At 43.7% G+C, this 12,515-nt stretch overlaps 1 protein-coding gene across 3 annotated transcripts in view; it reads right to left on the bottom strand.

Moving 5' to 3' along the window:
* Window positions 1-12,515, bottom strand: part of LOC107382039 (synaptosomal-associated protein 25-A) — an 82,202-nt gene that overhangs the window by 19,289 nt on the left and 50,398 nt on the right. For 2 of the 3 annotated variants that reach the window (XM_015954007.3, XM_015954008.3), the window contains exon 5: window positions 1,376-1,493. In XM_015954007.3, the coding sequence (XP_015809493.1) occupies window positions 1,376-1,493 (118 nt within the window). Of the gene's footprint in view, window positions 1-1,375; window positions 1,494-1,711; window positions 1,830-12,515 lie in introns of all 3 variants that reach the window. The other variant, XM_015954011.3, reaches the window with a different exon arrangement.

Below are 12,515 nucleotides of genomic sequence, written 5' to 3'. Positions count from 1 at the left end.
TTGGCTCTTTGAGGTGGACGGCTCTCCAAAGAATGACTCCCTTAAAAGAGTCATAAGTCCCATCACTAGCCTGCTGGGGACAAGGAGGAAATTCCTTTTATCTAAATGATTAGGAGATCCAGAATTGAGATCATCTGAAGAAAAACGGTGAGGTCTTCCATCGCTTCTGTCTCGTGTCCTCCAACAGCAAAGCATTCTGAGACCATTCATGTGTGGGTGGTACTTCTGAGCCAGGGGATTGGACTCTCTCACAGCGCAGCCTCAGAACAGGCATGAATAAAGAATGGCACCTACACATCCCACCAGAGGAACTCCTTCAACCATCAAAGAACTGTTTAGTGATGGACAATGTCTTCACTGACATGATGGAGCAGGTGGATGGTCATGATGATCAGATGGAGAATGTCCAAACTAAGTATCTATGGTAACAAAACATCGACACTGACCAGGAACTTCCACTGAGCCCCATCCTGTTGAGAACTTAGGATCAATACTTAAAACTGGGTTGAAAAGCCCCAAGCACTGATGAAGAATGAGCCTCCATATGCCAGGATCTGGACCAGGAGTTAACTGGCAATGTGCAGGGTGAAGTGATGACGGACCAATACTGTAAATACTGAGTCTTTACATAAACCTAATGAACTTTTCAGTATAATAATTCAGTAAATCACTCAAACAAAAACACAGTGAAGCAGCAAACTTTGAGACAAACCAACACTTGGGTCACTCTCTAAACCTCTGGCCCATTTTCAATACTTAAAATCCTATGTCTGATTTCCTATGTCTGAACCTTTTGGGTATTAATCACTGGAACTTGTATTCAGTGTTTTTAATTATTTATTGCTTTAATTGACCAGAACGAATCCTCAAGTTAGCTCCCAAAAGGATGTAAAAACTGTATTTAACTGAGTAAGAACTCTTTTTGTAGCTGGATTCTTTGGTTGTGAACTTTGGTTGCTGTACTTTCATGCTACAGTGGGTGTTAGAGTGGGTGGCGTTTAACAGGTTGGTGGGTGCCGTGGCCAGGATCCTTGCTGAAGCCGCTACCTGCTGGAAGACAATCTCTCATCCATTGTGGAATGAAGGGCTTTTGGTTTCAGCAGCCATGGAGGCTGGAACACAGCTACTGCAACACCACAGCAGTTTCACATGCATGTGTCATTTATGCATGCACATAAGCTTTAATCTCAGCCTTACTTCACACACGCACACATGCTCTCATGGCTGTTCGGACAGCATTTTGTTTTGGCTTCAGGCCTGACTGCTCACAACACTTGATCACCATGCTCTACACACCAGAAGCAGGCAGATGGAGAGAGAGGTACGCAGGCAGGCACTGGAACACATGCAGTCGGGCGACACAGGCAGCACCTACTTGTTACAGGGACATGAACATAGACCACAGAACTGTCCTAGATTGTTCAGATTCTTTTCTGCATCCATCATGTCCTTATTGATTTGGTCCATCCCCTCCTCGATGCGCTCCAGTTGTTCTGATTAGTAACACATTGTCATTTATCCCAGCAAAAGAACGAAAGCACATGAGAAGAAAAGAGAGGAGGAAAAGGTCCCAGGTGGAAGGAGGGAGTAAAAAAGGGGGGAGACAAAGGAGAAGAGACAAAAAAAGACAGACTGTGACAAGAGAGACATCAGACATCACCACCACCAGCACTGGACAGGCAAGAGCGCCAGGCTCCTCGCCGGTACCTACTTTTTAACACATGGGCATATCAGACCACAGCATTGTCCTATATCTTTTAAATCTTTCTCGGCCTCCTTCAGGTCTGCGTTCACCTTGTTCATGCCCTCCTCCACACGATCAAGTTGTTCTGGTGAGGACAAAGGCATGAGAGCAGTGAAATGAAGGTGACTGGTTTGAGTCGAGGGTTGGCGCTCTATGCTACGAGTTTTGTCTACGTGCGGAGGGAATAGCAGGTGGCAAGGTTTGATTTTTGTGCTTCGGTAGGGGATTAAAACCAATGAAGTCAGGTTTTCCTTCATGTATAAATAAATCTGTAACTTGTCTCCAACTGATGAATGCCACTGCTTTTATTTACAGTGGGGCAAAAAAGTATTTAGCCAGCCAACGATTGTGCAAGTTCTCCCACTTAAAATGATGACAGAGGTCAGTAATTTTCATCATAGGTACACTTCAACTGTGAGAGACAGAATGTGAAAAAAAATCCATGAATTCACATGGCAGGATTTTTAAAGAATTTATTTGTAAATCAGGGTGGAAAATAAGTATTTGGTCAATAACAAAAATTCAACTCAACACTTTGTAACATAACCTTTGTTGGCAATAACAGAGGTCAAACGATTACTATAGGTCTTTACCAGGTTTGCACACACAGTAGCTGGTATTTTGGCCCATTCCTCCATGCAGATCTTCTCGAGAGCAGTGATGTTTTGGGGCTGTCGCCGAGCAACACGGACTTTCAACTCCCTCCACAGATTTTCTATGGGGTTGAGGTCTGGAGACTGGCTAGGCCACTCCAGGACTTTCAAATGCTTCTTACGGAGCCACTCCGTTTGGGATCATTGTCGTGTTGGAAGACCCAGCCACGTTTCATCTTCAAAGCTCTCACTGATGGAAGGAGGTTTTGGCTCAGAATCTCACGATACATGGCCCCATTCATTCTGTCCTTAACACGGATCAGTCGTCCTGTCCCCTTAGCAGAAAAACAGCCCCAAAGCATGATGTTCCCACCCCCATGCTTCACAGTAGGTATGGTGTTCTTGGGATGCAACTCAGTATTCTTCTTCCTCCAAACATGACGAGTTGAGTTTATACCAAAAAGTTCTACTTTGGTTTCATCTGACCACATGACATTCTCCCAATCCTCTGCTGTATCATCCATGTGCTCTCTGGCAAACTTCAGACGGGCCTGGACATGCACTGGCTTCAGCAGCGGAACACGTCTGGCACTGCAGGATTTGATTCCCTGCCATTGTAGTGTGTTACTGATGTGACCTTTGTTACTGTGGTCCCAGCTCTCTGCAGGTCATTCACCAGGTTCCCCCGTGTGGTTCTGGGATTCTTGCTCACCGTTCTCATGATCATTTTGACCCCACGGGATGAGATCTTGTGTGGAGCCCCAGATCGAGGGAGATTATCAGTGGTCTTGTATGTCTTCCATTTCCTGATAATTGCTCCCACTGTTGATTTTTTCACACCAAGCTGCTTGCCTATTGTAGATTCACTCTTCCCAGTCTGTTGCAGGTCTACAATTCTTTTCCTGGTGTCCTTCGAAAGCTCTTTGGTCTCGGCCATAGTGGAGTTTGGAGTCTGACTGTTTGAGGCTGTAGACAGGTGTCTTTTATACAGATAATGAGTTCAAACAGGTGCCATTAATACAGGTAACAAGTGGAGGACAGAAAAGCTTCTTAAAGAAGACGTTACAGGTCTGTGAGAGCCAGAGATTTTCCTTGTTTGAAGTGACCAAACACTTATTTTCCACCCTGATTTACAAATAAATTCTTTAAAAATCCTGCCATGTGAATTCATGGATTTTTTTCACATTCTGTCTCTCACAGTTGAAGTGTGCCTATGATGAAAATTACTGACCTCTGTCATCATTTTAAGTGGGAGAACTTGCACAATCGGTGGCTGACTAAATACTTTTTTGCCCCACTGTATGCCTACCTCCAAATCCAAAGGAAATATTGTGTTTCTCAGAAAGCACTGCATCTGAGTTGTAGCAAAATGGTCATTCTGCTACTTTAACGGCTTGGAAACAATCGAACATAACTTTGAGCTCAGAGAGAAGACAGAAGGAAGGAATTTATGGGCAAGTTTAACAATGATACCCGGCCTGGGTGAGATTTAAGAGAAATCTTCAAAAGGCAGAAGGAGGAATTTAAAAGAAAGATGTGAGAAACAAAAAAGACAGAGATCACATAAAAAATAATAACTAATGCGGTTTTTGAAACCAGTAAATAAAACACATCGTTTTGCCTCTGAATCATACATTTCTATGCATAAATTATTTAAGGTTACACCCTTTTATCTGGGTAGGGCTGTGGTGTTTCCACCAGCAGACAAGGGAACCATTTAGGAGTGGAGCTGAAGCGAATCTGCCCTAATCCCACTCAACATGACACACTTACGATGTTTGAGATCCAATAAAAAGCAAATTCAGGAGCTCACAGCAATTGGTGTACAGCACACAAGAACTTGAAGTCTTATTATATTGTCTCAGAAACATTTCAGACATTTCTGTCGGTTTCACTCTGTTTTGTTGTTTTTGTAATCATTTCTCACATCTTTATCATGAAGAACACAACGGCTGTAGCGTCACTGCAGGATGGTTGGTTCAGGCTGTCAGCCCATAAGTCACCCACTCTTCTGCATCCTGACTGTCTAAAGTGACAGTGCAGCAGTCAGCATCACCTTTATTGTGTTAACCAGCAGCACCAGTAAGTGAGGCTTGACTCAGACCACCACTGGGAGGACTGACTTTCTAACTCAGATGACTGTCTTCATTTTTAAAGTCTTAAATAATTCAAAGTATGTTTCTTCCATACATGCAAGATCATGACAGAAATTGAGGGCTTGTCCGGGATGTTTGGGACTTGGAAACTGAACTTAAATTGTTTTTTAGACTCAGCTGAAAACAAAATATAAAAGGTTTAAGAGATTACACGTCTTACTGCGCACCTTTGCATGTTTTTGGAATTCTTTCTTACAAAAAACAAACTGCTATAAAAATCTAAATTTTCTAAGTTTTTCTCAATTTTCTTTTTATTTTTATAATTTAGTTCCAGTTTAATTCATATAAAAATTTTGTGATCACAACTTTAAACTAACCTTTTAGAGGCCATATTTGATCCAGTGAAACAAACCTCATCTTTTGAATAAATTATGATTGATTGATTGAACAAAAACATGACATTAAAATTGTTAACCACAGAATTTGCTTAACAGACTCCTAATATGAACACAAATGCAAATGTGTCAAATACAAAGAGTCCAAATAGATAACAGTTATTTAGTGAATTAAGTTATATTACTGACATTTTAGTGGGATTGCATTAAATCAGCTGTCATTATTTTAAGTAATAACATAAATGTTTGTGTTTTCAATTATTTTAAACAAACTGCATTTCTGAATTGCTCAATAAAATGTTGGGAATTGCTCACAGAGTCAGTGCTGTCAGTATTTCTAAAACTCAGGTCTAAATGTGGAAGCAGCCAAGCACAGAGGGCCTCGTTAACACCTGTGAAACTGACACCACAGGATATTGGAGGAAATTACACATTACCTAGGGTGTGTGTGTGTGTGTGTGTGTGTGTGTGTGTGTGTGTGTGTGTGTGTGTGTGTGTGTGTGTGTGTGTGTGTGTGTGTGTGTGTGTGTGTGTGTTTATAGAAGAAAAAGAAGAAAAAGAAGAAAAAAAAGAAGAAGAAAAAGAACAAAAAGAAAAAGAAGAAGAAAAAGAAGAAGAAAATATCATTTCTACAGCACCTCTCACGATAATAATCACGAGGCGCTGGCTTCACAAAAACAAAAAATGTAAAAAATAATTTAGAAAATGGTTAAAAATATATTTAAAATTAGCAAGAAATAGACAATTGTGATTAAAAAAATGTTACTAAAGTGAGAAAGTGAATAGGAAAGAGGGAAATCTGTGGATCCTGAGGAAGGTGGAATAGGTGGGGAGAGCAGAATAAAGAGAGAGTGGTTGAAGAAGGTCATACAAAAGCCACTTTGAACAAGTGAGTCTTCAGCTGCTTTTTAAAGGAGACCACTGAGTCCACTCATCTCAGGCTCAGGGGGAGAGAGTTCCAGAGTCTGGGGGCCACAGCAGCAAATGAACTGTCACCTTTGGTCTTTAGCCTGATGCGTTGCACAACCAGTAGGCTTTGATCACTGGACCTCAGGGACCTGCTGGGGGTGTAGGGACTAAGAAGATCACCAATGTAAGATGGTGCTTGTCCATGTAAGGCCCTATAGACCAGAACCAGGATCTTGAAATGAACCCTGAATTTGACTGGCAGCCAATGAAGCTGGAGGAGAAGCGGGGTGATGTGGGTGTGTTTGGAGGACTTGGTCAGAAGCCGAGCACAGGCATTCTGAACCACCTGTAGACGGTTCAGGGAGGTTCTGCTCAGACACGTGAAAAGAGAGTTACAGTAGTCTAAGCGTGAGGAGATGAAGGTGTGGAGAACAGTTTCAAGTTCAGAGCAGGACAGAATGGGACTCAGCTTAGCAATGGTCCTGAGATGGAAGAAGGAAGAGCGAACAAGAGAACTGACATGAGAATCCAGGGTGAGAGCTGGGTCAAAGGTCACACCAAGATTCCTGACGGAAGGTTTGGTGTGAGAAGCAAGCTGACCAAGAGTCTCTGACTTTGGGAACCAGCTTGTCTGGGACACAGATGAGGATCTCAGTCTTATCTTCATCCAGCTGTAGAAAGTTCCCAGCCATCCAGGTTTTGATAGAGTCTAAGCAGGTGTGTAACAGCTGCAGCTTAGACATCTCATGGGGCTTAAAGGAGATGTACAGTTGGATGTCATCTGCATAAAGATGGTAGGAGATTCCTTTGAAGGAACTCAGGCTGTGCTGAAGAGGGAGCAGATAGAGGAGGAAGAGCAGAGGCCCCAGCACAGAACCTTGTGGGACACCGTGGGTAAGGGAGGGGGTGGAGGACCTAAACTTGGAGATGGCTACAGAAAAGGAGCGCTCAGAAAGATATGAGGTGAACCACTCCAGAGCAGTTCCTGATAGGCCTACCCAGTCTCTCAGCCTCTCCAGTAGCAGGTGATGGTCAACAGTGTCAAAGGCTGCAGTCAGGTCCAGCAGGACCAGAACAGAACAGTCCCCTGCATCACTGTGAGTCAGAAGGTCATTAGAGACCCTAAGAAGAGCTGTTTCAGTAGAATGAGCTATACGAAAACCTGACTGGAAGCAATCATAGATGTTATGTTCATCAAGAGCAGCCGTGAGTTGTTTAGCCACAACCTTTTCCAAGATCTTGGAGATGAACCGAAGTTTAGAGATAGGTCTGAAGCTGCTATGGAAAGAGGCGTCAATACTTGGTTTTTTAAGAAGCGGGTGGATTACAGCGTTCTTAAAGTAAGCAGGGACCTGACCAGAAACCAGAGAAGCATTAATTATAGAGAGCACGCTGGGACCAATGGACTGAAAAACACTTAAACAAAGATGAGGGTAAGATGTCGAGGGGGCATGCAGAGGTCTTCATAGAGTTAATTAGTTTGGTTAGCTCAGGCAAAGAAACAGGAGCAAAGCTATCTAGGATGATGGGCCTGGTTGGAGTCGGGAGAGGCGGCGATAAGGCTGAAGGAGAGATGCTAGATCTAACCTTATTGACTTTGTCCACAAAGAAAGACAAAAAAAGTTCTCACAGTCTGCAACAGAGTGGATGGAGGCTGTAGGAGAGGCAGGAGAGACGATGCTGCTGATGGTGTTAAACAGCACCTTGGGCTTCCCTTTGCTCTGGGACACCAGGTTGGAAAAATAGAAAACCCTAGCATCTCTGAATGCAGAGTTAAAGGATGCCAGAAGATCCTTTAGGTGCAGCAGATGGATGTGGAGATGGGTTTTCTTCCACAAACGCTCAATTTTTCTGCATTGGAGCTTCAGGCTGCGAAGGCTGTCATTAAACCAGGGAGTAGGGTTCACTGCAGGAACTGATCTGGTTCTGACAGGACAGATGTTGTGCATAATGGAGAGGCAGTGCTCGTTAAACTGAAAAGTTAAGGAGTCTAGGTCGTTATCAGAAGAACAGGGTGGATCAAAAGCAGCAGAAAAATTGCTAGCTGTGCTCTCATTAAGAAAACGAGAACTAACCATACGGCGAGCAGGAGGTGGGGACGCAGAAACTGGCAAGTTAAAGAAAATGCAATGGTGATCTGAAATATAAACATCCCCAGGACGAACACTATCAGCATTTAGATTCAGGGTAAAAACAAGGTCTAGAGTGTGCCCCCTGGAGTGTGTGGGGCCAGAAACATGCTGGGTAAAGCTGAAGGAGTCCATAAGGCTGGAGAAATTCATGGCAAAGTGATCAGAGGGATCATCAACATGGATGTTAAAATCACCAACAATCATCAGTCTGGACAGCTTCACAGTGGAGAGTGGACATCACTAAACTCCTGAAGGAAAGAACTATTTGGACCAGGTGGACGATAGACCACAGCACAGTAGAACAGGTCCTTACGCCCAACTTTAATCAGCTGCAGTTCAAGGGAAGCAAAGGGACCAGAGGTTGTAAAGCTACATCGAAGATGGTCTCTGAAAACAACAGCAAGGCCTCCACCACGTCCAGAACCTCGGGGCTGGCTAAGAAAAGAATAACCACTCGAGCAGAGTTCAATCAGACAAGAATAATCAGATGTTTGCTGCCAAACTAGTTAGAAACAGAAAATCCAGGTTTTTAGAGAGAATTAAACCATTGAGCAGGAAGGACTTATTGTTAACAGAGCAGGTATTTAATAGAGCCATGCTGAGTGACGTGGAGGAATCAAACTACAGAATCAGCTGGAGTTAGTGGACGTAAATTAGCAGGGTTAGATCCACGGTGTTTGGCTCTGGGCCAGTGCGCCACTCAAATAAACAAACAGGGAGGTACGTCCTCAGTGCATCTTGGGCGATCGTGAACGAACGGATGGACAAAAGAGTCTGGCAATGATAGGAGATGGTAGCACGGACACTACTGAAGAGCATCGCAGACAGGAGCAAGGTGGAAAAGAGGAGGTTAGTGGAGAACAGTTTGAAAAAGTGGCCGATGATTGCGGCTAAGCCAAGTACAGGCGCATCTTGTTACCGACCCAAAATAGTTATGTGTAAAGGGCAGAAGGATTAGTCACACCCCCTTTACAGCTAAACAAGACCTTTAATTACTACAGTGCTGCAAGGACACACAACTCGATCTTTTTTAACGACAAACCAATAAAGTCGCTGTCATCCAAAAGAAAACCAGGGTGAAGCTTCAGAATTACTGCTGCTGTGTTTATATTCAGATATTTTTTAAGGCAGAGGCCAGGAAAAAGCAGAACAGAGAATGGAAATAGGATGGAGGGGAGGGGGGGGGCAGAGTGGGAAGGGGATAAGGATTGGGTATAGGAGACATTAGCTCTGAGGTGGAGGAAATTAAATCTGTGAATTGATTGTTGTGCTGTGATAACAGCAGTGAGCCACACTCAGAGGCAGAAACAGAGAGGGAGGTGGGGATAGCTGGTAGCTGGTGCTCTGACAGGCCAATTAGGCCAATGGATAATGGATCACCTCTCTCTCTCTCTCTCTCTCTCTCTCTCTCTCTCTCTCTCTCTCTCTCTCTCTCTCTCTCTCTCTCTCTCTCTTTCTCTCTGTCTCTCTCTCTCTCTCACACACACACACACACACACACACACACACACACACACACACACACACACACACACACACACACACACACACACACACACACACACACACCCCTATGGACTGTGAAAGCACCTAGAACCCACAATGCAACATCCATCTCAGTGTTTACTGCAGCTTCTCTGTGGATCAAATACGTATGAACCTTCATGTAAGGCATTTTCAGAGTAAAACATTATTATTATTATTATGTATTTTATTTAACAATGTAAAAGTGTGATTGTCATTAAAATCTCTTGAATCACAAGGAGCTATTTCTGCTCACTGCATGATGTTCTAACTTTAAGTTAGCCTTCATGAACTTAAAGACGCTTTCACTTTACATCTCATATTTGATGAGGGTCTGAACGTAGTAAGCGTTTTGTTCACTGTGCAGGGTTCAATCGCTGATTATAGGTTTGTGATTGTTATCCATTAGATACTTCGTAATTTTAATTTCACATATTTTCATACCTTTACTCTTAGTTTGGCTTCTGGTTTTGTACCGACGGATTTAAAAAAAAAACAGTTATTCACCCACTTTTAAAAAAAACTGGGTCGGATGCTTCCTTACCAGAGAATTATAGGCCAATCTCCAAGCTACCTTTTTTGGGTAAGATGCTGGAACAATGTGTCTACACCAAGCCCCCACAATGCGGCTCAAAAATTGAGGCCAACCCGGAAATACCATAAATTGCAGTTCCACCCTCATCCGCTGGGGGCTGGTGTCAGAAGCGAGCAAATCCTCATTGACTCCCATGTTAAAAATACCAATTTCACAGCAGAAATAAACATGTTTACAGCCTGGTTCCAAAACATGTTTTTTGTTTAAATTATCCAGTTTACACTCATGACAACTCTGAGGGGGGTGAATTTTTTTCTCACTCTTCTGTTTAAGTGTATTAAAAGCCTAAAATTCTGTATAATTAATGAGCATCCGACCCACGTGACCGCAGAGCTAGCTCTGTGGAAAGGCCTCAGTAGAGCCTCGGTCTGGCTTGGAAACTGTTCCGGGATTTTGGGTCTCTGTGTGTGTGTATTCTTTTTTGGATATTTTTTGTGCAATTGTTGGACAAAATGACTTTATGTGGCATTAAATGCACTAATAGAGCATCCAAGGAGTCTCCACTTCATTTTTTTCAGTAAGTAAAATTATATTTATGTATTTTAGGTCACTGCCGAGCTGAGCTTAGATTTTAACATGTACTGTTTAACCATGAAATTTAAATGTAATAGGGTAAAACCCAGTACATTTAACATAATGCTGCACTTTAGAAAATGGGTTGAAATATAACATGTTGGTGGAGCTGGGTTCCGACTATCGGCTTGTGGAGCTCTCGGGAGACCGATGTTTTCCACCCATTTCTCCCCTCCCCGCAGCTCGGCGCATCTCTGTCTGATCGCGGCTTCTGTCTGCTGCGCGGGCTGCCGACCGGCTTGTGGTTCTCCCCTCCCTGCAGCTCGGCGCATCTCTGTCTGATCGCGGCTTCTGTCTGCTGCGCGGGCTGCCGACCGGCTTGTGGTTCTCCCCTCCCTGCAGCTCGGCGCATCTCTGTCTGATCGCGGCTTCTGTCTGCTGTGCGGGCTGCCAGTTTTCAGCAGCTTTCGGGAGACCTCTGTGTTCCACCCATTTTTACCCAGCGGTCAGCCCAGCGTATCTCTGACTCAGAAGCTCTGGTGTTGTGCACAGTTAACTCCGGTTGTAGTTAGGTTGCTACCTCCGTTAGCTTAGCTCCCACCTCTGCGTTAGCTTTGGGTTAGCTTCAGGTTAGCTTGTAGCTAGTTGACCGGGTGTCGTCAGTTGATCCCAGCCTTACAGCCACACCCTCAGCTCCACCTCTCTTCCCTTTTGTGGAATTGTCTGGGCTTGACGGAACCTGTGACACGGTCAAAATGGCGGTGGTGGCCACCTCCCATTTAGCCTCAAAAACGTGTTATTGGAGTCTATGGAAAAGAATTGTCCAGTATATATGTCAATGGTCTACACTCAACTCATGGACTTCTTTAAGGACTTTGATATTTTAGAGACCCTCCAATCAGGTTTTAAAATGTTGCACAGTACTGAGACTGCCCTTATCAAGGTCTTTAATGACATTATTTTAGCAACAGATGGTGGCAGTCCAGTGCTGCTGGTCCTATTGGATCTTACAGCAGCTTTCGATACTGTAGAGCACGAAGTGTTGCTCCATCTCCTTGAACATTATGTGGGAATATCTGGGCAAGCCCTAAACTGGTTTAGATCATATTTACGTGACAGGATGGTTTGTGAGAGGATGGGTGGCTTCTCATCGGGCTTCTTACATCTGCCATGGGGGATACCGCAGGGTTCAATACTGGCACCCTTGCTGTTTTCAATTTATATTCTCCCATTGGGTAACATTTTACGAAAGTTTGGAATTGGATTCCATCTCTCTGTCGACGACTGCCAATTGTACTTGCCTCTAGATGGCGCAGGTGATCACATGATAAAAAATTTTTTGGATTGTCTGGCAGAAATTAAGATAAGGTTGGCAGAAAACTTCCTGTGTCTCAATGAGAAAAAAAAAACAGAGTCACTGTTGTTTGGTCCGAGTGGACATGTTGATTTTTTAAACGTAGACTGCTGTGAATTGAACTCCTATTTGGGTGTTTCAGCAGTCAACCTTGGAGTGAAGATGGACAGTGCATTCTGCATGAATGGTCATGTGGGTACTGTAGTATCCTCTTCATTTTATCATGTGAGACGTTTGGCTAAAGTAAAGCCGTTTTTATCTAGACGTTACCTTGAGACTTTTGTTCATGCTTTTATTACCTCTCGACTCGACTGTTGTAATTCCGTTTTATTTGGTGCAAGTAAGGGTACTGTAAACCAGCTGCAGCTTGTCCAGAATGCTGCAGCAAGATTCTTGTACAAAAAAAGGAAGCATGAACATGTGACATCAATTTTGGCTGCTCTCCACTGGTTGCCTTTTGATTTTAGAATTTGTTTTAAACTTCTTTTAATGGTGTTTAAGGCGCTGAATGGTGTGGCTCCAACCTATTTGACGGAGTTGCTGCAGCCATATGCTCCGGCCCGGTCACTCCGCTCTGAGAACCAGCTGCCACTTTTGGCTCCTAAGGCCAGGTTAAAGTTGAAAGGGCACAGGGCGTTGTTGCGGGTCCGAAACGGTGGA

This window comes from Nothobranchius furzeri, chromosome 9 (genome assembly GCF_043380555.1).
Source record: "Nothobranchius furzeri strain GRZ-AD chromosome 9, NfurGRZ-RIMD1, whole genome shotgun sequence".
Taxonomy (NCBI): Eukaryota; Metazoa; Chordata; class Actinopteri; order Cyprinodontiformes; family Nothobranchiidae; genus Nothobranchius; species Nothobranchius furzeri.
This window is presented reverse-complemented; position numbering and strand designations above follow the sequence as displayed.